General features: G+C 34.0%; 1 protein-coding gene across 1 annotated transcript in view; it reads right to left on the reverse strand.

The window, feature by feature from the left end:
* The window catches only part of LOC129798773 (uncharacterized), a 51,782-nt gene extending 31,037 nt beyond the window's left edge, over positions 1-20,745 (reverse strand). Inside the window, exons 1-5 of the mRNA XM_055842114.1 lie at positions 20,168-20,745; positions 11,005-11,060; positions 10,238-10,920; positions 3,866-3,963; positions 3,351-3,616 (exon numbers count right to left, since the gene is read on the reverse strand). Of these exons, the coding sequence (XP_055698089.1) occupies positions 3,351-3,616; positions 3,866-3,963; positions 10,238-10,920; positions 11,005-11,008 (1,051 nt within the window). The 5' untranslated portion in view covers positions 11,009-11,060; positions 20,168-20,745. The remainder of the gene's footprint in view (positions 1-3,350; positions 3,617-3,865; positions 3,964-10,237; positions 10,921-11,004; positions 11,061-20,167) is intronic.
* Between the last annotated feature and the right edge of the window lie 4,964 nt (positions 20,746-25,709).

Raw genomic sequence — 25,709 nt, forward strand, 5'->3', positions numbered from 1 at the left:
GCGCGGGTGCAATCGTGGGAGTAGCTAAGATAGTTTTAAGAATTCGGGATTTTGGCTTTCGGGATTTTGACCGGGACCCGTTTTGGAGGTAGTCCAGCTGAACATGTCGATGTTGACACATAGAAAAATCGTCATCTTGGATTATTAAAGGCCAAATACAACCACTCAGGAGGGCCTAATTTTCAACGAATTCGGTCAGATTTTGATATTTTTGGAAGGTCTTATTATGCTGAACTCAACTGCATCGGTCGCAATCGATGACAGATCGGGAAAGTAACGGTATTTATTAGCTCTATTTTAAAAATACTGTTTTTCGTACTTTTTCAGTCTTTTGACCCATATAAAATTTAAACGGTAAGAGATATCAACTTCCGGTCTTCGATGACCCCTCCTCAAATGACATTATCTCGAAACTAGTCTCTTTATTTTTTCCCCTACCCTTTCATGCGTTTCCCATCCCCCAAAATAGGTCAAAAATGAGGTTTTTCTTACTTTGCAAAAAATTGGCCCTGGCGATTTTCTTTATTTTTGGATATGTTTTGGAGATAGTCCAGCTGAACATTTCGTCCTTAGACACCTTTCACCGGAAAATTCGCCCTCTTGAATTATTCAAGTTCAAAAGTTAACCACCCTAATTTTCAACGAATTTAGTGAAATTTGGAGTTTTTTGAAAGGTCTTATAATTCTTAACCCGACTGTATCGTGAAAGTATTGTAAGTATCTAAAATTTAAACAGTAAGATATATCGACTTTCGGTCTTCGATGAACCTCCTAAAATGACATTATATCGAGATTAGTGTCCTTTCCCCCATGCCCGGTCATTCGTTGGCTAACTATTCGTTGGTTTCGGATATATTTTGTTGTTAGTTCAGCTGAACATTTCGCCCTTAGATACTTTTCACCGGTTAAATCATGATCCCGAATTATTTAAGATGAAAAGGGCCTAATTTTTACTCAATTTGGTCAAATAATTATATAAAATATTTAAGATTTTTTAAATTATCATTTTTTTTAAATACTCTCTTCTTGAACCATTTTCAATTTCGAAATGATTTTATGATGATTTATAGATAAATTTAAATCAACATTAATCTTATATACATCCAAAAACTTCGCGAAAAAGAATATAAGGCAGAGTTTTTTCTCGGGAGTTCGAGCAGCTCGCAAAGCCTCGGCCGCTTTGCCACCCTTTTTTTGCAAATTATTTATAAGGTCGAAGAAACATCTCTTCGACAGGGAGCCCCTTTTGACACTTTTGTCAAAATGTCGAAATTTATTTAAAGTATCAAATAAAATGTAATGTCATTTTTTATTAATCTGCGTTTTTTCAATAAGTGTTCAAATTTCATATTCATGATTTCTTAAAGTGTCAATAGGTGTTCCTTTCACCCTACTAGACTAGAGTTATTCTTATGATTTCACTAAATTGGTGGGAAGGATGGAAAAGATATCAAAATTAATATGCTTGTTCTCTTCAAAATTCAATTCCCGTCTTGGGATTTTTTAAAAATATTTTCTACAGCATTTTTAAATCCATAATGTATTATTACAAAATATGCATTTTTTAGATCCCTAAGGAAGAAAAGTTCTGATTTCACGATTCTCTTCAGTATTTCTTGGTTTAATTATGAAGTACACTTAATAAATTTTTTTTTGATTTTTTTAAAACAAGAATTGCGATCTGCTTCTCGTTAATTTCAGACTGCTGTAACGAGACGCTCCAGTGAATTATTCATCAGTTCATCATTTTGTAATTAATTTATCTTTGAAAAATTAAAATAAGTATATTATATAGGTAATAAACATTTTCAGATGTTTAGTCCTTTGTCTTGCAAAAAAAACACGAAAACCAGCCAATTTTAGACCTCCTGATTTAGGTAACCCCCTTAAGCAGTCTGATTTGAGGTAGTTCAACAAATTGGAGGATGACAATGGAATGTGAATATGAAAAAACCACATCTAAATATGCGTAATAGCAGTAAATTTAGTAAAAATAGCAGTAAAGCATCTGAAGCCCGAGTTCTAGTATTCCGCAAATCTGGAAGATCCTGCCAATCATTTCTTTATTCATAACCGCTAAGCAACTTTCTTCCTTCACAATGCAACAGCAATTTTAAAGGCGGAACATTAAAATCACAAATTCGAACATTTCGCAAACTTTTGATCCTTTGGTTCCCTTTTTCCAGGAATTTGTTTACTAGACACATTTTCAATAAGAGAAAAATAGAAATGTTCAAAAGCTGCCGCCTTCAAAGGCAAACCCCTTTCCCCTACTCATTTTAAACCTTCTTTGCAAAAGAAAACATTTTACTATTTTTAGATTTAGTAACTACTTTCAGTAAAAGCTATTCGAATATAAATTTAATCTGTCTTTAAAAAAGCTTTAGTGATTGAGATCTTTTCAGTGAAGTAATAAATTTTTTATTAGCAATAACACGAGATTAGACAGAATGCTGTTGATAGATTGTTGCTGACAATTTTATGCTGATTAGAATTTTATTGTACAACAATGTAGGGTACAATGGGATATTTTTGAATCGAGCAAGAATTTAATTTTACTTTGTTAGGAAAAAATAATTCTTTTCTTTGCATTTATCTTTGAAAAATACCCATTATTTAAATTAATCGAAGTATTTTTACAAAATACCATTTATTTCTTTCGAACGTAACTTTAAGAATAAAAAAATACTCGGGTTTGCTAAAGAGTTCGTGTAATTTTCGGGAGCCCGAAATAATATATTTCATTAAGCCGAGAAACTCTCGGAATCCATCGGGAATTCTCGTTAATTCTCGTGAATTCTCGCGAATTTTCGTAAAGTTCTAAAATAAACCCATAAAATAGGTAAAAATGGCTTTATTCGGTTCTTTTATCCCAAAATTTCTTTTCTCGTCATTGTTTACGTTTATCGATTCACAACCGATTTTAACCGAATTATAGATCACTTGAAAGTTTCCCGGTATAAAATTTTCAGAGTTAAATTAATCGATTTATAATCGGTTGAAACCGGTTCAGAGTTATTCAAGATTCAAAAACCTCTGCAACAAAAACAAAATTCCCGAACCGGTTAACAAAACGTTTTACAGAATATTAACCTTTGACTTTGAAAAACTTTTGCCATGAAAAGTAGAACGGTAAATATTTTATTTTTCCATAATGGAAATTTATTTTGATAAAATTGAAAATCGCAGGTTTCTTTCTGTTTGTGAGCCATTTAAATATTGCACACTTGACGATATATGCAAATGCGTGAGACCCCAAAAAGGTCTTCAAAAGATGTTAATGAGAGTTTGTTGGCTAGACGCCACAATAATTACTCAGTTCATTTGCACATTTCTGCTAATAAACTCACCTGCACTGAAGTCGGGAAGTGCAATCATGTCGAGCTTGTCCAGAGGATAGGATATATTGAAGAAGCGTTCGAAGTAATTGAGGATCCTTGGAGCAATGCTCAAGGCATAGTTTGTGGATTTGATGGCATCCTGTCTCGCCCAAACACCCACCGTTCCCGTTGAGTCGGTCTGATTGGCAAAGTCGCATACGACAAATGCCACAAGATATGTTGACATTGGCACAGATTCTTCGTAAATGTCCCACAGGTAGTCCGGATCATCGTCTCTGCGGGTTAGATGAAGGGGAAACACTAAACCATAAGCGTGATAGAGATAACTTTGTGTCTCTTAGATTGCACAACAATGAGAGTGCTGATGTACATTTTATGTGTCAATTGAATTAGAAAATTGCCACCCATCTGGGTGAGATCCAGAGAGAATAATGATACCAAATCACTCTCTTGAACCCCTCATGGCATTTGATTAGTGTGACACAAATTGATGATAATTGATACTAATGTTCTGCAATACTTACACATTCATTTCTCGCACTTTTCTCATGTTCGACACTGAAGTCATAGTTTTGGGTCGTGCAATTGATATACTGAAGCGTGCCTTTAAATCTGGTTGGTCCTGGAACACGGAAGTTGTTCAATGTGTTAATGGATATTATCATTCAAATGCTGATTGTCACCGTCTAATTGTGTTTCTTCTTTCTTAATATTAATTAGTGTGAAGAAACTTTGCGAATTTGAAAAAAAATCAGCAAAAATGACTGAGTAGAAACACATGAGGACTTCAAAGAAATTTTCCACACTAAAAGAATTTCGAAAAAAGTTAAAATAACATTCCGGAAATGTTTATTTTACCCTGCAGTTTTGATCCGAAATCGGTGTAAATATTATGCTTTTCAGGTGTATTAGGGGTTAAAGTTACCCTTTTTCGTGTTAATTTTACCCTTATAAAGGTGTAAAATTAACATTAAAATTTGTTGATATATTTCTACACCTTAAGTGTTAAAATTATGAGGAAAAACAGTTAATCGCAACTCCATTTTTACTCAGTGTATGATCACAAAACAATAAGCGAAGACACAAACCTTGTAAGCCAGTCATCTATGTAGGTCATGAATGAAAAAATTAAGGAAGTAAATCAACGTAGCAAATAAATCAACACATTATTTTGATTTGTTAAGAAAATTAATATACAGCTTAAACATCAAACGTCAACACTGTTAACTAAGTTTATTCATTTTCTTCCAATGTCTGGTGTGTGTCTAGGCTTATAATTTTTAACTTTTGATGGTTAATCTTTCAGGTATAACGGCTCAAGTGGATTTATTGTCAAATTATTGCTGTTACAATGACAATTTCATCATTTTTTTTTACGAAAAACGAAAGAAAGACAAAGATTGAGATAAAACCGTTCCATTGTAATCCGAGACACACACTAAATGAAGGGATTTTTTAAACTTTATTCGTCAAATGTTTATCAAAAACAGACTCTGTCTATAAAAACACGTGAGATCCTCTAACCAAAATTAAAAAAAAAACACATTTATTAAAATACCGTTTTTTTTTTGGTAAGCGAGGACTTAAACCGCGTAGGCTGATCGAAAACTTTACACCATAATGAACGAAAAAAAAGAATGTAAACAAACGATCTCCCATAGCCCCATGTACCTGTTTTGGGGCGAAAATTGCAGCATATTTGTTTGAGTGCAATTTTTGCACTTAAGCATAAACTTCAGGAGGGCAACACGTCTATCTGTGAAAGACAAGGGAGGCAGTGGATGGGAGGAGACAGAGAGAAATAGAGGAAGAGCTGAATTTCCCCTTCACAGTACAAATTCGTCTGCCGTGTATGCCACGCCGATAATGCTCGCCGCATAGCAGGCGAGCATTATCGCCTGCTGTGTGCCTGGGGAGACTCTTATAGACAATTGTCTGAGCTCCTCTCGCTCACTTGATCCATGGTGAGATCCTCGTTCGGCAAGCAAGGCTCTGTTGGAAGACGAAGATAGATGCGAGTGAAGCGGTGCCGATAGTTCTTCTCAGAGGGATCTTCACCTGGCTGAGTTATTGAGGGAAGCTCCTGGAGGATGCAACAGCCGTGTCGACTTCTGCCAGATCCGCGCATCCCTGTCTCCTCTTCGTTCCTGAAGATGAGATCTCCACGACTTCATAGTTCGAGCCCTAGCTTGTAAGTATCTGGTGAGGTCGACCGTTTCGGAGCTTCTTGATTCTCGGAAAATGAAGGATCTTCAACCAGGGGGAAGACATGAGGATATGAAGACCCTGGGAGTGTCCTAATGGCTACTATCAGAAAAAGCAAAATCGTCGAAGTTAGGGAGATTTCTTCTGTGAATCATCTTTGAGGACTTTTCATCTACCACGCGGAGCCTACAACAACCCGTAACTATCTCCACAAGAATTCCGGAACTGAATTCCAGGGCATTATACCCAGATTAAGGAATAAGTTAGGCAATAAAGTATCACTAAGGAAAGCCACGATTGTTTTTACTCCATGAAGGCCACGGATGGATTACTTCACACCCTAGTGGGTAGTAGGTCCGCCAGGGTGTTTTTGTTACATGGTTGGGGACTCTTCTACTCATATTCATAATAGTATTATTTTTGTTTTGTTAAAAAAATAAATTACATTACTTTACGCCAATGTTGTGAACTAAGTTTATTGTGTTGAAGTATGCCTGGTGTGTGTCTGAGCTTATAGGTTTTACCCCTTTATGATTAATCTTTTAGGTCTAATAATTAAAGTGCATTGATTGTCAAATTCTGATTATCACAATTAACATGCTACTGATTTCTTTACTAAAAAAGAAGAAAATCACAGAAAGGAACGTATTTTACTAATTCCACTGTAATCCGAGACATATACCAAAAAATTTAAGTCTAGACGCAATCATTAATGGTTTATTTTCAACCTGGATAAAGGACAAATCACATTATCTTCATTATGAATTGAGTATGTGTCTGGGGATCTCATAAAACGGTTGGAAAGAGTATCAGTGAGATTCGTCAGGTCCTTATTAGCGGGAGACCCCTCCCTGGCTTGACTCTCGCACTTGTGAATTCAAGTTCCGTTCAGTAGCTGAAAGGAATTGCATGTCTAGAGGGGGACATTCTCACATTTGATTATTATTAATCGTATCGAGACACTTAATTGGTATTACAGTAGAGTCTCTGTCAATTGGGCATTTGGGGAAAAATGTCATCCGGTTTATCGATAGATTTGGGCGTCAAAGCCTTTGTAAATTCCACAAAAAGTGCTCAATTATAAAGGATCACGATAAAATAGGAAGAACTGCAGCAATTTTGAGCAAATTAGCTTCATAATTAAACGTAAAAATTGTCAACAAAATTTTTCTATCTACTGTACAATGTAGTCTTTACAACGTGTTCGTGTTGGAAGAATCTGCTGACCCTAGATCGCCAAGGAACGTCTTCCTCGCAGTATGGATGCTTCTTCCATGTTCCCGGAATTTTTCGGTGAAAATGTCTTTTTCTAGATCTAGACATTCAGATATTTGCCCCGGGCGGGACTCGAACTCACAATACTACGAGTCAAGCCGAGGATCTATACGCGCAAGAGCCAACGGTCTTGCCTATTGCGCCACTGAGATCCCACCTTCATTTTTGATAAAACGTAGTAAAATGCACCGGCCTGGCCCAAGAAATCCAAGATATCCCGAATAAATATCTTTCATATCTAATTTTTTTTTTTGTGGTTCCTATATATAAGAAAGGAGATAGACAGTTGGCAGAGAATTATCGTCCAATTTCCTTGTTGTCGATATTCTCTAAGGTATATGAGAAGCTCATGAAGAATCGTCTTGTGACTTTCCTTGACAGGCACAGAGTTCTCGGTGCCTTTCAGTATGGTTTTAGGGAGGGACGAGGTTGTGAGCAGGCTTTGGAAGCTTTTCTTGGTAAAGTGTCTGGTGATTTGAATGAGGGGAAAAATGTTGTTGCGCTCTTCCTGGACATATGCAAAGCATTTGATACAGTAAATCATGCTCTACTATTAAGAAAATTGGATGCTCTTGGTATTCGGGGCATTGTGGGTGACTGGTTCCGCTCCTATCTCTCACAAAGGCAACAGTGCGTAAGGGTGGGTTCTGCGATGAGTTCTGGGCTGTGCTTGGAGTCCGGTGTTCCTCAGGGGTCGATTCTCGGACCTATACTTTTTATAATTTATATAAACGATGTGCACACTGTTGGTTTGCTGGGAGTCCCGACCGCCTATGCGGACGATTTGGCGGTTACATACTCTGGTCCTTGTTTGAATGGTGTTGTAGGTGATGTGAACCGTGATCTGAGTAGTCTTAAAACATGGTTTGATTATCATTCTATGCTTTTGAGTAAGAAATCCAGGTTCATGGTGTTCTCTTTGAGAGGGTCGCCTCCTGCCCCTGCTCCGGCTCTGCATGCACGTGATTGTGGCTCTGGTGATGGCGAGAATGGAAGATGTAGTAGTTCCTGCGTCGTGTTGGAAAGAGCCTCTACTTATAAATATCTAGGACTTTACTTGGATCAGGCTCTTAATTGGAGGGACCACATTGATGCACTGCGGACTCATCTTAAATTGGCAATGAGATATTGTTACAGACTAAGAGAATCTTGTCCAAGGAACGTTATGGCATCCTTTTACTTTGCTATGGTGCAATCTAGGTTGCAATATGGTGTTCCTTTCTGGGGTGCTACATACTCCTCGCATTTACGTGGGCTTAATTCGGCGCAGAGAGTTATTCTACGAATAATGTCGTCTCAGGGAAGATTTGAGAGTGCTATGCCACTCTTCAGAGGCTGGCATATAATGACTCTCAAAGCTCTTTATGTCTACAGAACCATGAGACTGTTCTATAATATGTGTGGCAATAGAATAATTAGACATCGCAATCTGGGCCGATCGTATGATGTTCGTTTACGGGAGTTTTTCTCTGTTCCGAGACCTAGAAGGGAATTCTTTAAGCATAGTTTTAACTTTTGCGCTCCAAGGCTAGCTAACTCTCTTTTGTCTATATTTAGAAATGATTCTTTTACATTCAATAAATTGAGATTATATCTATTCACTGAGCATGACGATGGGATACTTGCTCTGTACTCCTAGTGTAGCTGCTCTCCTGAAGGGCCTTCTTCGTCATTCATATTTCTTCCTTTCTGTTATTATTACAGTTTTTTTTTCTCGTTTCTTTTTTTTCATGTTTTTATTGTTGTAGTTATAACTCTCTTTTTCTTCAAGGCGATTAAAGAAATGGATTGCGATTTTGCAATACTGTCATAGTATTTGAAACTCATGTGGGGTTGACATTATTGGTGATCTGAGCGTAACTCGAAAGGGATTTCTGTTACGGCTGCACTCTTCTCATGCCTGCATTTGGGCGAGCTATATATATATTTATTATTTTTTCATTTTATTCTTGGTCTTTTTTTTTTTTTTTTTTTCCTTTTGAATCTTCTTAACATTTATACGAGGGCGTGAAGGTATAGTGTTAATGTTGAAACACTATGTCCGGGCTTGTGATCCCGTGCCGGGGTCTCTCTCTCTCGGCTTCACCGAGCTCTCTCTCCCCTAATTGTAACTTATTGTAAAGCACGTACGGGCTTGCTTCGGCTGGGACTGCCTCACGCCTTCGGGATCGCCTACTCTGTTGGGTGGATTTGGGCGGCCGTGCGGTATCCTAAGTACTGATGTGCCTGGATTATAGATACTGTAATTGATTGCCTTTGGATTCAGCTATCCGAGGTTGACTCACTGACTCCTCTTGGTTTCTTTTTTTCATCGTTGTGTTTTTTTTTTTTAATTTTTTATTTGTTCTTTCCACATAAGTAAAATTCCTAAAGTGTTTAATATTTATGACACCTGGGCTTATGCCCGTTTGGCATACAGCTCACTTGAGCTAGCCATCCTACTCTCGCAATGCTTTGATTCGCGGAAATCGACGGAGCAGCAGTTGACTGTTTTGCTTTTTCTTTCATAATTATTGTTAATGTAATTTTGTAAGAAATGTTTTAGCATTAAAAGCAGATTTTTTCTGCAACGGCTTATACAACCTGTGAAGGAGGATTTCCACCGTTTGCCTCTGGAGGTTGGTCACCAACGCTAAGACGGCGGTGGACGCAATAGAGGGAAATAAGTCACTGTTCCTGTAACGTTGTTGCGCTTTTAAAGCATTTGTCGATGAATAAAATATCTATCTAATATCTATCTATCTAATTCTCTGATGAACTTAGATATGACGGAGTATACGACACTGTAACATGATTACATTGTAACAAATAACTCGATACGACTAATAATAATAGGTGTGTGTCTCGGCTTATTATCTTCTCCTCCAATCTTCATAGCCTAGATGATTTTTCAGTAATTTCTTGTCTCAAATTTGTGTTTAGTAATGTAAAAAGTATACAGCATGATGTAAGATTAGCAAGAGAAAAACACGATGAGGTAAATACTATAAAGCAAAAGTTTCATGGTGAGTTGAGAAGCAATAAAAGATAGAGGCACTATAAAGTCTATCATAAAATAATAGGTAATTAAATAGCTTCTGCACATCGTTTTATTATGTTTTTTTGAAGCTTTTATCCGACGAAGGAAGAAATGTTGCATTTGATATTGATTGAACTGGAATGTTAGGAGTGTAAATAAGTTCTTTTCGCCAAGCGTTAGATGGCGTTATTTGAGCCTATATATGTACATGAGTCAATACTGGTTATAACTTTATTGTGTAAGCTGTGTAGGCCACCATTAGGCTTAAGAATCAGAAAGTTTAGTAACTTTCGACAGTAAAACTTATAGTCGAGATTCTTTTTCGCAGCCTGTTGGTATGTGTCTTGGCTTACCATTTTTATACTCGAATAGTCCTAATGTGAAAAATTCCACTTACCATGCAGGGAAATGCTCTCCTGGCGTCCGTTGGCTGGAATTGTGTGGCAGCGAGCCAACGTGTTGAATTTTCTACTTTATAGGAACTCCTATAGAACCCTTGCATAAATTCATTGAGAATTCCCTGAAATTTGAGGAAAACTCGGTAGAATTTTCCCTTCTTCAAGACCTCATTTGTTTTTATCACGAAAAACTGCTGTATTTCTACAGAAGATATTCCTGCAACTGCAATTTCCGTCTTTGTTGCATTTTCAGTAATTCGAATGTCCTTTTCCGGGACTCTCAGTGCAAATGAATGGAGTGTGATATTTTTGCAGTCCTCCAGAACTTCTAAAGTGATCATAACTTCTCCATTGAATGTGAAATTTTTCTCCGCAAAGTACGGTTGAATTTTGACGTCATAGTGATGAGGTTTGAGGGCAGTGGGCAGAAGGAAGTCAGAAACTGTGAGAATTGAATCTTCGTGCACGGCAAAAGGATCACCAGGTTCTTCATGGCGGTCCGGATGTATACAAGGATCACTTGGACACGATATAAAGTGATAGACTAGAAAACCTGATCCCACAATTCCACAAACAAATATTCCAACGATAAATGCAAGGGTGAGCTTTGAAATGTGAATTCCACTGCGATTTGTGAAGGTTGGTGACTGATCAATGGCCAAAGTCTCTCCTACATGCATCCCTGTGTAAATCGTATTAAAATAGTCTTTAAGATCAATGCGCGACATTTATTTGTCAACTTCAACGAAAATTAAGAAGTATGTACCCATTTTCTTGTTTCCTTTTGAGCTAGTACTCCTCAACAAGACCGCTTAGGAGGTCCTAGAATGTTAAGTAAGTCATTAAGTCTCTTTCTGGTGAACTAAGAGGACACTTGCATTTCTGAAGAGGTACTTCGCCTAATGAATTTTTTGTGGTATTCGCAATTGATAATAGTATGCTCTTTTCGCAATAATTCGCAATTGATGAGACCTTCTGGCACGTGTACAGGAATTCATGCGCAACATTTCTTTCCTTGTGTCTTACAAACATAATTTTTCTAATGGCCCAGAGAATGAGGAATATTGAGCAGCTGGTTTTACCTCACTTACCATTCGACACAATGAATTGCCCTCATAATTGTATGTCAATCGACTTCTTTCCCCTGCTATTTTAGTTGGAGACATTTGGATAACGAAAAGACATGCTAATCAATTACCTAATCATTCTGTAGCACGCTAAATATTTACCAGCATTGAACATATCAATAAATCTTTTATGCAAATAACAATTACTTTTATTACTATTCTTTTACCAAGATTGGTTGAATTTTTAGTATTTGGGCTTGTAATAGGGGAAGGTTGGGCAGTTCTTTGAGATTTTAAGGTTCAACTTCTAGAATAGTGTTGTTAATTTCCCAGAAAATTGTTGGAAAAATTATCTTTTCCAAATGAATTTTTGAAAAGTTCACATAAAAAATATAAAAAAAAAACTACAATTGTTTTTTTTGTGAATTGCTTTTTTTATGATAGCATATTAATGATCCGATTCAGGAAGATTTTGCAATTTCCTATAAGTTTTCTGAATAAACTAATATTTAAAACTCTTTGAAGAACGTGTTTGGAATTTCGGACAACGGACAACGTGAAATTCCGGACAAATCAAATTAAACTTCGGATAACTCTCTTAAAACTTGACAATTAAAGTTAATTACATAATATTCAAAGTAATCGAGTTACTTTTATTACTAGATTAACAAAGTTCGAGCTTTCAAATTGGTTTGTCCGGAATTACGTGTTGTTTTATTTAGTCCTAATTTAGCCCTAATAGCACAATATAATTAATAGAAAGTGATTCTAGCACCTATCAAAATTAATAATCTTAGCTAAAATCGTAAAATAAGGGAATTTTAGTGGCGCAATAGATAAGAGCGTTGGGTATTGGGCGAATGAGATCTCTGCTTCGACTCCTACAGTTGTGAGTTCGAGTCCCGCCCGGTGCAAACAACTGAATGTCAGGAAAAGACATTTTCACTGTGATAAACGTAATATAAATGCACCGCGTCTGCCCAAAAACCTCTGAGAGCATGGAAGATGCATCCACATTACAGCGAAGGAGCTCCTAGGCGGTCAACACACGGATTTAGCGGATTCTTCCACTATAGAATCAACAGCAATAAAACATGATCACATTGTGACAAGTATTCCGATACAATTAATAATAATAATCGTAAAATACGAGAGTAAATTTAAAATTGAACTTCAGTTAACTTTAGGTTATAGTCAGCGCTTCAAACAAAAAAAAAGACAAAAGAGAAGGTGCAAAAAATAAATAAAAATCTTTAAAAAGGGTTTAAATTACAGTTTAAAAGAATCAGCCAACTTTAGTCACGTTAGGATAATATTGGAAATTCCGGACATCGCAAAATTTCGGACACCTCCCATAAAATTTGATAAAAAAACAATAACATAATCCTCAAAATATTTTTAAATCGCATGTTAGATTGTCAAAGTCCCAAACTTACAAAAAGGGTGTTTAAAATTCCACGCTGTCCGGAATTATAAATGTGACCCTTTAAAAGAGCTCCAAAGTTTACAGCATTTAAAAAATGTACAGAGTAAAAAATTTTCAGCTACTTTACCATAATTTTCCCTGTAAATTTTACATAAACATGTAATCATGTGTACTGATACACATTTGTGTAATTTGTACACATTTTGTCTGAAAACTGTGCAATTTTACACGAAATATGTAAGAAAATATGCACACCTGTGTAATCATTCGGAGTTGGTTACACAGTTTACCTTTACATAAAACTTAAATTAAACATTTTCAGATTACCCATTTTGCTGAAATATATTATTTGAGTAACTTTACAAGAATAATCGTGGTAAAAAAGCAAACCAGTGATTATCCTTGTAATCTTTTTTTTACTGTGTACAATGTATTTTTTTTTAGGAAACTGTAGTAACGTACTCTGACTGATTTAGACAATTGGACAAAAAATTAATTTATCATGCAATAGTTTTAATTAGACCATATGAAATTAAACAGCAACTGGTAAATTCAAATCATGATAAAAATATTGATTCTGAAATTTAGAGCAAGACAATAGTTTAAAATCGAAAGTTAATTTAACATTACCTAGAACTCTACACTGAGAAAAAAAGAGGCTGCGATTAACTTTTTTAATCATAATTTTAACACTTTTTGGGTGTAAAAATATATCAACATATTTTTAATGTTAATTTTACATCCTTTAAGGGTAAAATCAATATGAAAGAAGGGTAACTTTAACCCATAATATACCTAAAAAGCATAATATTTACACCGATTTCGGATAAATAATGCAGGATAACATTAACATTTCCGGAATGTTATTTTAACTTTTTCGGATTTCTCTCAGTGTAGCACGAAAATATTTCGTTTTTCTTGAATTAACTTTGCAGTGTTCAAACTTTTTAGTCAACTGAATTTAAAAGAAATCGGCTGGACAATTTTTTTGTGTACATAAGCTAATATCTCCACAAGAACTTTAGAGAATGTTCTTTTTAGAATGTGAATTGGGTGAAACTAGCAATGACCGGATGAGCCTTGTATTTTCTAAAAAGGTAAAAAATCGTCATTTTATTACGTTTAATATCAATAAAAAAATTACATTTCTATTGAAGTTTTGTACAATCCCAATTCCGAGTGCAATTATAAGTATGTAAATATTTTGTCAAAAGAAGAGTCAATAAAAATCGCAAAAATTCTTTTGAATTAGTCACGATGTTCACTCCAATGGGATTATCATTTCGAGAAAAGAAGCAAATAAAGAAGAAAAAAACAAAATAAATATCGCAGAGATGACGATTATTTGAATACCATTTTTATTAAACAATAAGCGATATCACGGAATATTACAATTTATCAGAATTCCAGTTAAGCAATTGGGATGAGTTCGAATTCTTATTTATTTAATTGTGCAATAATTAAGAAAATTTTAACCGGGTCAATAATCAAACCCAAGGGGCATTCCACTAGCGATTATAGAACACAAATTCTAATAATATTGCGAATATATGAAATATTTTTTTAAATAAATAAAAATATACGAATATTATGAAAATTTGGCAAGTAGGAGAAGTGCTCATAATGTTGGACAGTTTCTAAATTTGGACTTTTTCAGAGTACCAATGGATACTAAAAATAAACTGATTAAAATGATGGATTTTTATTTAAAATTTTTGATGAATAATGAATTCTATCTAAATATTTGTTCTTTTTTGAAGATTTAAACACAAAATTTCGTGAAGTTTTTAGATTTTATGATGACTAGCTTGTATAAATGCCTGGATAAACAAAGGAGTATCATCTCTACGAACGAGATGTAGTGGGAAAAGCCTTAAAAGGCTCCCGGAAAGGCCAGGGAATGCGCGAATCCGCGCGTACTAGAAATACCGAAGAAGTCATCTCACTTTAATGAATGATATAGAAAGTTTCCGGGCTTCTTGTGACATTTGGCGATATTGGCAATATTTGGCAACATGTGGCAATATTGCTAATATTAAAAAAGGAGTTGTAAATATTTTGAGTGTAGAAAATTTCGTAAATCTTGACAATGTCGTGATTATTGTAAATATCGCAAAGATTTTGCGAACAATGCGAATATTCCTAATACTGCGTGTACTGCACACAACATGAATATCTTGCGAACATCGTGAATATTTTAAAAATATTGCGCAATCTTTCGAATTACACAGATATTAAAATCATAAATCATATCACAAATCAAGCAAATATTTCGAACATTGTGAGTATTGCAATTATGATGAATATTTTGCAAATATCGTGAATATCTTGCGAATATCGTAAATATTTTGAAAGTAATACGCAATCTTTCAAATGAGGCAAATATTTAAATATTGTAATCTAATCAAGCGAATATTCCAAGTATTATGAATATTTGGAATATCAAGAATATTTTGCGAATGTCACGAATATTTCAAATATCGATATTAGTATAGAATAGGTGGTCTGTTACTGGTACTGTTAAGCGGTCTTTAGACTAAAGGTTTAGCCCAGTTCCCGTAGGCTTCAAAATCCTGAATAGCGTGCAATTTAATTATTTTTTTTAGAGCCTAATAGGTTCTTTATCTTTAATAATCCAATCCTAAGTTAAATTTTCCCAAAAAATCATGATTGATAAGAAATTAGAGCTGTCAAGCCATTTGGCTAAGCCTTCACTGAGAAAAAACCGGGGGTGCAATTAACTTTTTCTCCTCATGACTTTAACACTTTTTAGGTGTAAAAATATATCAACATTTTTTAATGTTAATTTTACACATTTTTAAGGGTAAAATTAACATGAAAAAGGGTAACTTTAACCCCTAGTACACCAAAAAGCATAATATTTACACTGATTTCGGATCAATACTGCAGGGTAAAATAAACATTTCCGGAATGTTATTTTAACTTTTTCGGATTTCTCTCAGTGTTAGTTCAGAATCCCGGATTAGGAAGCATTATTGATATTAGAATATTGAGAGTGCAATGTATGTTTACTGCGAATATAGAGCGAATATCGTGAATATTTAACAAATTTCGCCACTTATTTCTTAGATACTGTGAATATTTTAACTAAAACTGAGTATAATCGAATATAGAATATCAATTTCTTTTCAGTGATATTCCCCTTACTGAAAGTACTGTACCATAAGTTCGTTTTATCTGTGACATTAATTCTTCAGCAAACGTTCTTCCATTCATGACTGTAGATAAATTTCCAGAGAAAGCAGCTTCTCAAGGTGATCCCCAAACATTTTCCAAAAATTGTATTTTTGGGATCAAAAGTAATGACCTTTGCATTAGTTATTCTTTCCCACTTTTACCAACAAACTAATCCCTTTGAGCTTGATCACTGTGCGTCGTCAAAGAAATCCTGCTTCTATGTCTAAAAGATTTGTTTAATTGTCATGGGACTCAACACTCCTCGCCCTCGTAAAAGTTTCATCGACGCCACGCGATAATGAAAATTTTTCGGTGTGTAACATAAATCACGCACGATGTCGCTACCCAATCTTCTTGTGTGTATCTTTTTTACAGAATAAATACGGTATGGACAAAATTGTCGCGTGACTATTTTTAGCTCATTAGCTTTTACTATTACTATAATTTAGCATTAATAAAATGAAGATTTCATGCACGCATCTTCTGGATGCATACACTACGCGAATTTCCTGCATATAGTACCAGCTGTGCACACGGATGCTATTGAATATCATGAGGCATAGCAGTTTAAATGATGGTGGCTATTGATTTCAAAATTAGAACTGGAACACCCATCATATTGATGTAATTTAATAGGCTATAAACAGCTTGGTGTCCTTCCTCTCTAAAAACTCTTCTGTACTTTGCTATTCTTTGTTTATTCTGTCCAAAAAGAAATTTCTTTGCGAATGGTACCCAATTGCAATCTTTTTTTTTCTGTAAAGCCAGAAGCCCCTATAATTTCATTTAAAAATCCTCTGGGTATTTCCAATGCTGGTGGAAAAATCCATCTGAACAATATTGACTTGATCACTCATCATTGATTAACACAATTCTACCAGTTTAATTTTTAGTTGCACGTATGGAACATTTCTTTCCCATACCCTCACCTTTTGGCGAATCGAATTGCTAACGGATGGAGAGCACACACTTTACACGTATTTTAACCCCCAATTGACTTTGTAACTCACTTTTTCAGAATCTAAATTGATTTTGTCTGCCTGCAAATGGAAACAACAGAGACCGAACGGTTCGAGATATCGCTTTCAAGTCTTTGTTAACTCCCCTTATATAATATAATCGTAACACGAATTTCAGAATAGAAATGCAACTTAGTTCCAAAGATCTTAAAATCCTAAATAAGAAGCAGTTATAGTGTCACTGATCAAAATAAAAGGATCAAATTGAACCAAATTTGATCCTTTTGCAAAGAATGGATCAAATTAACATGTTCTATTATCATATATGTGCATTCAAAATTTGATATTTGATCCATCCTTTGCAAAAGGATCAAATTTGTATTAATTTGATCCTTTTATTTTTATTAGTGGGTTTTTAAGCCTCTGGCACACCTTTTACGGTGCTATCACACTAAGATTTTCACAATTTAAATTTAAATTCAATTGAGCCAATTGAGCATTATAAGATTTCTAGAATTTGCTTGAAAATCCTCACAGCCAGGACACATTTTGCAAGAAATTTGCTCAATTTTAAATATTTCCGCGAAATTTTTAATTGTGAATGACTCCGGAAAATGTGTGATAGTACTTAAAATGTCTTGTAAGTCACTTCTCTGTTATTCAGAAGAATCCCCAAAGCCAGAAGAAAGATTTACCAGAAGAAAGATTTCTTGGCACAATAATGGCTTTGGAGAAACTTAGCAAATTACTCCCGATACTGATGCTTCACTCGCGTACAAGTTTATCACTAAATTACTGTACTTATCTTATTTTTTGGCCACAAATAATAATTAAATACGAGTAATAAATTTAATAAGAACAATTTGGTTCAAAAGGATACTTGTTTAACTGCAATAAAATTGAAATTAATGAGCACTTTTAGCATTTTAATTCGCTGAATTCAAATTTAATTGAGTAATCACATTTATGCAATTTTAGTATGTTTAAGTATGTTTTGGTGGGCCAAGTATTAGTTTATATCAATAAATAAGCGAAAATCTATCAATTCAAATTATTTTTAATGCAAAATAATGCATAGAAAAGAAAATGTCATAAAATCAAAATTCACATTCCAAAAAGAGCAATTTTTGAAGAAAATTGCTCCTAATGTGTAAAGACCTTTAAAGAGGCAAAAGTGTTTTTAGAGTTCTTTTATTGTTGACAAATAAATAAAGTCTGAAACATTAAACGTTTAATATCTATTAAGGGAACCACTTAGAAAATACAGTGGGACCTCGATAGAGTCAACCCCCGATAGAGTCAATCTCCAATAGAGTCAACAGCTGTTTTTTTTACTCTACGGACTCCGATAGAGTCAACTTTTTTATTATTATTGAACTAATAATATTGTATGACTTTTTCGAAATTAAAATCAGTGCTTGGGTGTATCAATGTAACGTTTTTAACACAAGAAAAACAATATTATGATAAAATTTGTATATTAACTGTGTAATCAATTTTCGACAAAAGAATTTTCTTTTCGTGATTTTAAGCGTTTTGACAGATTGAAAGTGCTCGCTTGCCTTTTCTCTCTTGTATTAAGATTTTTTGATTAAGCCCTATGATCCCGTATGACGTGTTTTCCTGTAATCACAAAAAAAAGAACGATTTTGGCGGTGAAAGGGAGGGGTATGAAGGAAATGAGGGTCCTAATAATAATCTCAAGGTTGACTTATTAGGGGGTCATCTGAAGACTCCGAGTAGATATCTCCAACCATTTAGCGCCCACTTTTCAGAACAAGAAGAAAATGAGAAAAATTGGTTTTGTTGCTCTTTTTGTGAAGTTTAGAGCCATAGTTATGTCATAACGAATAGAACAACTATCAATTTCTTCTTTCATAGAAAAAAAGTTAAAATAAATTCTAATTAATAATCTTAATTGCATCAGAATTTTCAACAATTAAATATCTACCGGAACTCTTCTAAAAAAAGTGAAAAAAGAAATTAACATCGTGGATGGACCTCAATATTATCACATAGATAGTAATTTTCACTTAAGTTACCTAGCAATAATAAAAACATTCTGTAAAATCATTCTTTAATCTTCAACTTTTGCCCAAACATACGACTTTTTTGGACCAGAGGGTGCAGAATTTAAGAGTTAATTTAATAAAATATTCTACTATCGTGTTAAATTTATCAATTATCTTGTATAAACATAAAATAATACTCCTTTTTACCAAAATTTCAAATTTTATTTGATTTTTTCGGACTCCGATAGAGTCACCGAATCCAATGGAGTCAACAGGCCTGAAAATAATTAGTTGACTCTATCTAGGTCCCACTGTATTCTATATTTTAAACTGGCGTAGTAAACTACAAGATGTACGCAGGACATCAATGCCCTTTCTGGAAGCGTCAGTGAGAAAGTATCAGAGTGAAAAACTCCTCAGTTCTCAAAAGCTTTCCGGTGTACTGCACACCACTGATGAAGACGTGCACTACGCCGAAAGCTTTGGAGAACTTAGGAGTTTCACTTTGAATTGATACCTTCTCACTGACACACGGAAAGGACATTGGTGTCCTGCGTTCATCTTCTACTTAGAATGCTTAGTAGTAAGTACTTAATTAAATACCTAATGAAAATGTCCTTAATACAAATTACTTAATTAAGGGCTGTAACAAGGGCTTTAATTAAGTACTTAGTGGTAATGCTGAGTCTTGTTGTCGCTATTCTCAACAAAGCGATAACGTTTCTCTCTTTCATTTATATATCTTTTAATTAGTTTAATGTTCTACAACTCCTAAAATTGTGTCATTGAGTTAAGCACATATTAAACACTTAACAAGTACTTAATGTGTTAGTCGAGTGACTAAATTTTAATCTAAAAAATCTAAAACAACTTTGTATCCCAGTGCGAACTAATAAACAATTTTAGGCCAATGTCATTCACATTATTGAGATTATTTTACACTATTGGAGTCCAAAAAATACAAGAATATAGATAATTTTAAATAAAATTGGTATTAGCGCCATCAGCGGTGGTTTGGCGAACTTTGTCTGTTTTAAAAAGTTGTTACGAAGTGAATCACCTGAGATAATTCTGATATCAATGAATAAAAGCTTGCGTGCTTTTTTTCTAATCCAACAAGTGAATTGGGTAATTGAGGGTTAATTATTAACGAAACTTTCATCAATCAATATCATCAATTGCGAATTTTTAGGAAAAAGAGCATATTTTGCGCGTTCACTATAATTTTGTTTATAGGTAGGATATACAAGAAATATTTGTTACTCACCAAATAGTTTGTTGATTTATATCCTTATAGAATCCAAGTGGTTTTGAGACAAAAATTCCGGAAATTTAGTTTGGAATTTCACAAATATTTAAGGTTACACCGTGAAGCTACAGAGTCTCACTATACACAGTATAAATCCATCACAATTGTGCGCCGGATTATCTCTAGTAATATTCACAATACCGTAATTGGAGTAAAATTTAAATGTATGTTAAGTGAAGGACACTACTTCATATCTCCATTGGCACACACTTTTTTTTTTATTATACAGCACTATATATGGTTTTTTTTCACTAACAATAATTTCACTTTCAAATAATATAAAAACAGAAATTTGGCGTATACACGTGGAAAAGAAAGGTGAATATTTAGGATTTGCATAGATAGATGATAATAGGGAAATACTTTGGATAACAGGTGATAGGGCTACAGAAAATTGCAGAGGGAACCAGAATCTTCTGGGTGAAGGGGTAAGGAATACCAAGGGCTGATCTCTCCAGCGTGCACTCCCTAAGCCAACGACGACTCAAGTGAGACTGAGAGTCGGTGGCAGCTGATGATGCTCGTGCCCAGTCTCGGGAGGGTATTAAACAGAAAGTGACGCTCGAGATCCGAGGTCTTGGCACTCTCTCACCACCCAGAGGAATTAAGTGCTACATTATTGTGTTTATTTACACAGACGCCGGGGCACGCACGAGAGTGTGTTAAATGGCGTGAGGGCGGATGAAAGTGTGAATGAATGATTAAGAGTGATATCTACGATGGAGATTAACTGTCACTCATCATCCTAAGATTCCCACATCGAGAAGCAATATTCTTTGCCTCGGGTGTACGATAAATCTATGTCCTAGCATCTTTTCTTTCCATTCCATCTTAATTTAACTTTACACCCTCGCAACAAGTGCACTCATTTTTTCTCAGATCTATCCCAACAACTCTTTCCATTCAAAAGTCATGCTTTTCTCCAAGTGCCTTTTTCCACCCACATGAAGCATATGCTTCAAGAACACTAGCACCTCTAGCGGTGACCACTAGAAGCTTGCATGTTTTTGAGGGTTGTAAGGGTTGTAAGGTACCCAATATTCTATTATAGTAGCATTTAATCCGAATACATTAAGAGAATTAAAACAAGAAACTAATAATTTAATCATATCATGAATAGGGTGGAATTACCACTTCTCGCCAGTGCCCCACTTTTCGCCACTTAAATTGAAATCGCTATTTTTCGCAATTTATGAAATAAATGAGCCACAAAGTTACTTGTATTTTTACTGCTGCTACGTATAGAGTCGAAAAAGAGTAATTATTTGTTTTGAATTTATGATTTTGAGCATTTTTTAGAGCAATATTTTAAGCAAGTGCATCGAATCCCATATTTCTTATCCATAAATGTCATCAAATTTTCATCAAGCAAAATGTACCTATTTGTATAAATAATTTGTCTATTGAATATTTAATAACACTTGTCGAATAGATAAAATTAGTATTTAGTTAATTAATATTTCATTTTATATTATATTTATATAAAAATGAGACATTGCGAAAAGTGGTAATATTTTGGAATGATTTTACCACCTGTCGCCATCTCCTTTCAATAGGTGACGCTAACTTCACTTCGTAGATTCTCAGTTGTCAAATCTGCATTGTTTATTTTTTGCAATAATCCAATAGTTTGATTTATCAAATAAATGCGAAGAAAAATCATTTAAAATGAGTAATAATAGGATGATCATGAGGAAAGAGAATTATTGAATCTAATCTTTGCATAATATTGCCCAAAACAATTGAGTTTGAACCTTTCCAAGGGGATGGCGAGAAGTGGTTACAGAACTGGCGAAAAGTGGTGAAAAGTGGCGACGGAGTGGTTATTTTTGCATTGTTAATAAAAATCAGTTTTTTAAGTAGTCCAAGGTTGAACTGGAGGACTATTGTTTTCATGAATCTGCAGCCAATACATTTAAGTAACCTTGTGTCAAATTTGAGTTATCTTGTAATAAGGGTTCAAAAGTTATAGTAAAATTAATTCCCGTTTTTCCTAAACATGGCGATAAGTGGTTACTCCACCCTAATAGGGGAAAACTTTCAGGCTCCGTACACAACAGACACTTTATATTCCTCCCATATTCCTTTAATAAATCTGACCTAATGGCCTTAATGGCAATAAATTTTAATAGCCAGTCTTAAGTCACACATTTCCTAAAAAAAATTGTCAGATTTATTAAAGTAATATGGAAAAACATGAAATGTTCAAAGCAAGACTGTGTGCGAAGCCTAGAAGCCTTCCCCTATTCTATTTATTTTTATTTTGATTTTCTATTTATTTTAGGTGAATTTGAAATTGTACCAAATCAAGATGTATCAGTCTCGTATTTTTTTTTCGCATTGAAATATTGCAATTTAATGCACAAATCCCATAAAACATTTTATGATCCATAAAATGCCATGTGATATTAATTAAGATGAGAAAATAGCAAGTAGCACATATTTTTTAAAAAAAGCACCGTGACGAAAGATCTTATTCTGTGGACATATGTACACAGATAATTCATTAGGTCAAGTTTTACTCCTCAAAGTGACAATATTATAATGTAATTATGGAAGAATTATAGTGCATCTTCCATAATTATACAACACATGATTATATACATAGGTACTTGTGGGAAAATACTCAGTCAAATTATATCATTAACTTTTCTTTGAATGTCAAGAACAGAAGAAATTTTACTGAATAATAAACTTAAGGAAAAGTAATCAATTAATAATGCAACGCCCACACCTTTTCCATTTTAGGGAAATTCTATCGATTGAAGTTACTCATCAAATGGCAGATTTTCTTGTCACTTTCGTTCAAATTGAAATATATATGAAATTTTCTTCTGAAAAATTGAAATCAGTAAAACTCTAAAGAAATTCAGATTCGAAAGTGATAAGAAAAACAAACATGATTAGGGAGCAAAAATCGATCTTGATTGTAAAAATATCAATTTTGGTTTGTAATGGCTCCGGCACACCTTTTAGATCACGAATATTTCATGAAGTCAAAATTCAAATCCCTTTCTTTCTCACATGCTTTGCATATGTCTATCTCATTCTCTCGCACTCTTCTTCTTCTTTTAAACATCACACCAAATTTAATTAAGCTCAATCGAATTTGGTATGCTAAAGAATGAGATAGTCATGTGCAAACATGTGAGAAAGAAAGAGATGCGAATTTTGACTTAATGAAATTTTCCTGATCTAAAAGGTGTGCCGGAGCTATAAGGAATCAATTTCAGTCAGAAATGGCTCATCTGGCACACTTCTTACATCAGGAAAATTTCATTAAGTCAAAATTCTCATCCCTTTCCTTTGCATATGTCTATCCTACTCTTTCGTACTTTTCTTCTTCTTCTTCTTCTTTTGAACATCATACCAAATTAAATTTAGTTCAATCGATTTTTGAGTATAAAAAATTGATATAGACACATGCAAAACATTAGAAAAATAAAGGGATGTTAATTTTGTTTTAGTGAAATTTTCCCAATCTTAAAAGTGTGCCGTAGGCTTGAGAAATCAAATTTAAACAGCACGACAACTTGTTCTTACTTATTACTTAATTGATGATCAGGTTTAGTAAACAAAACAAATCGTCCAGCAGAAAAAATCAATTTCGACGAGTAAAAATAATTTTGATCTCTGAAAAATTGATTTTGGTAAGTAATACCTCCGGCAATTTAAAATCACATCCCCTTCTTTATCAAAAGTTTTCCATAAGCCTCTCTAGTCCTTCGCTCTCTTCTTCTTCTTCTTTTGAACATCACACCAAGTGTGTTTTACTTCAATTCAATTTTTACTTTGTAAAATTAAGATAGAAATATACTATACGCGAAAGAAAGATGAGAATCGGAATTTCATAATTTTCCTTTTTGTTTTAAAAATCACGCAAGAGGTATAAAAAATAAAATTCGGTTAAAATATATTTGGTTTTGGAAATCTTATTCTTACGCCTTTTTAATTTAGTGAAATTCAATCGTATAAAATTTAAAAATATGCTCCTTTGCACTATGTTTTAAAATATCAGACTTCTTTGACAGTTTCCAACAAATTGAAATAGAAATAAAGTTTTTTTTTAATACATATTCGTGCTCTTTAATTACCAAGTCTTTCGTTTCGTGTGTAAAAACTAAAGTTCAGCCTTGTCTTAAATTCATTTCTGAGCGATAAAGTTTGACAGGGAAATTGACATTTAGGGTAAGATGGGGTGATTTAGAATCATGTCTAATTTGGAACTTTGAAATTTCTTAACAGATTTGAATGGAAAAAGGCAAAAAAAAACGAAGAAGTACTTTTGAATGTAAAGTCTCGTATTTTTTTGTCTCTGACTATCTGAAACACTGAGATAATCTCAAAATTCCACAATAAACATTAATCCAAATTACTCCATCTTACTCTATATACTGACAAACGAATTTCATTGCAGTTGAAATTGAGATTCACTAAATTAAAAAAAATGTATAAGCACTATAAGTCTTTAAATCAGTTAAAAAGTAAGATATTTTAAAGATTAACTGTGTTATCACACTTGCACATTAAAATTTTAATATGATTGTCGCTGGTGAGGGTGCAAATGTGTAATTTGTGTGTTTGAATCATTTTATATTCAAAATTTCATCTATTTGTTGATAAAAAGCTAGTCTTGGCCCGCAAAATTTGATATAAATTGATTTATAATAGCATTAATGCGAAAAATTAATGCGATTTTCTCTTTAATTTTTTAATGTGAAAAATATTTAGGTTTTAGATAAATTTAAACTTATTTTTGCAGGCCAAGTCCACTTCTTTATCAATAAATAGAAAAATCCCAAATATTAAGTGACTCAAAGACACAAATAACATATTTGGACGCTAACAAGCGACAATTAATGTGAATCACATTAAAATTTTAATGTGCAAGTGTGATAACGCCGTAACATTTTTCTAAGGCGATATAGAATAGTGTTAAATGAGTTGTTGCATTTCTCTATTCAAATAGGTTGTTTTTGCTCTGAACGGCTCAAATAAAGAAAAACTTAGAGCAGTATGGGGCAGTTTCAGACATCTGTAGGGGAAATAGAGGCAAGTTTAGTCAGGGGTAGAATTAGACAGTGGAATGTTACAGTTCTCCTTAGAAAGACTATTGAGAAAAATTACTCCTTATTCAGAGTAATTAATTCTCTCTTTATTCATTGAAATTTTTATCAGTCTAATTCAAATTATGGGTAAAGAAGAATTTTATTTGGAGCGTAATCTGCCCCAGTCTCCCCTATTTTCTTTTAGCCCTGTTTGTAAAAAACTTATGAGCACAAACTTATTAATCATATATGTAATTTCTCTTGGGTATGAGGTATTTAAACATTTTCATCATATTTTCAGCTCTTGGTCATGCTTGAAGCAGTCCTATCCGTCCCCTATCTCTCTTAAAAATTGTATTTTTTCGTTATTTCTTTTGAATCACTGCCTAATGTACTCACGACATGTAAGCATTTCATAGCGCTTACTCTGAATGTATCTACGAGGCATTATC

This window comes from Phlebotomus papatasi, chromosome 1 (genome assembly GCF_024763615.1).
Source record: "Phlebotomus papatasi isolate M1 chromosome 1, Ppap_2.1, whole genome shotgun sequence".
NCBI lineage: Eukaryota > Metazoa > Arthropoda > Insecta > Diptera > Psychodidae > Phlebotomus > Phlebotomus papatasi.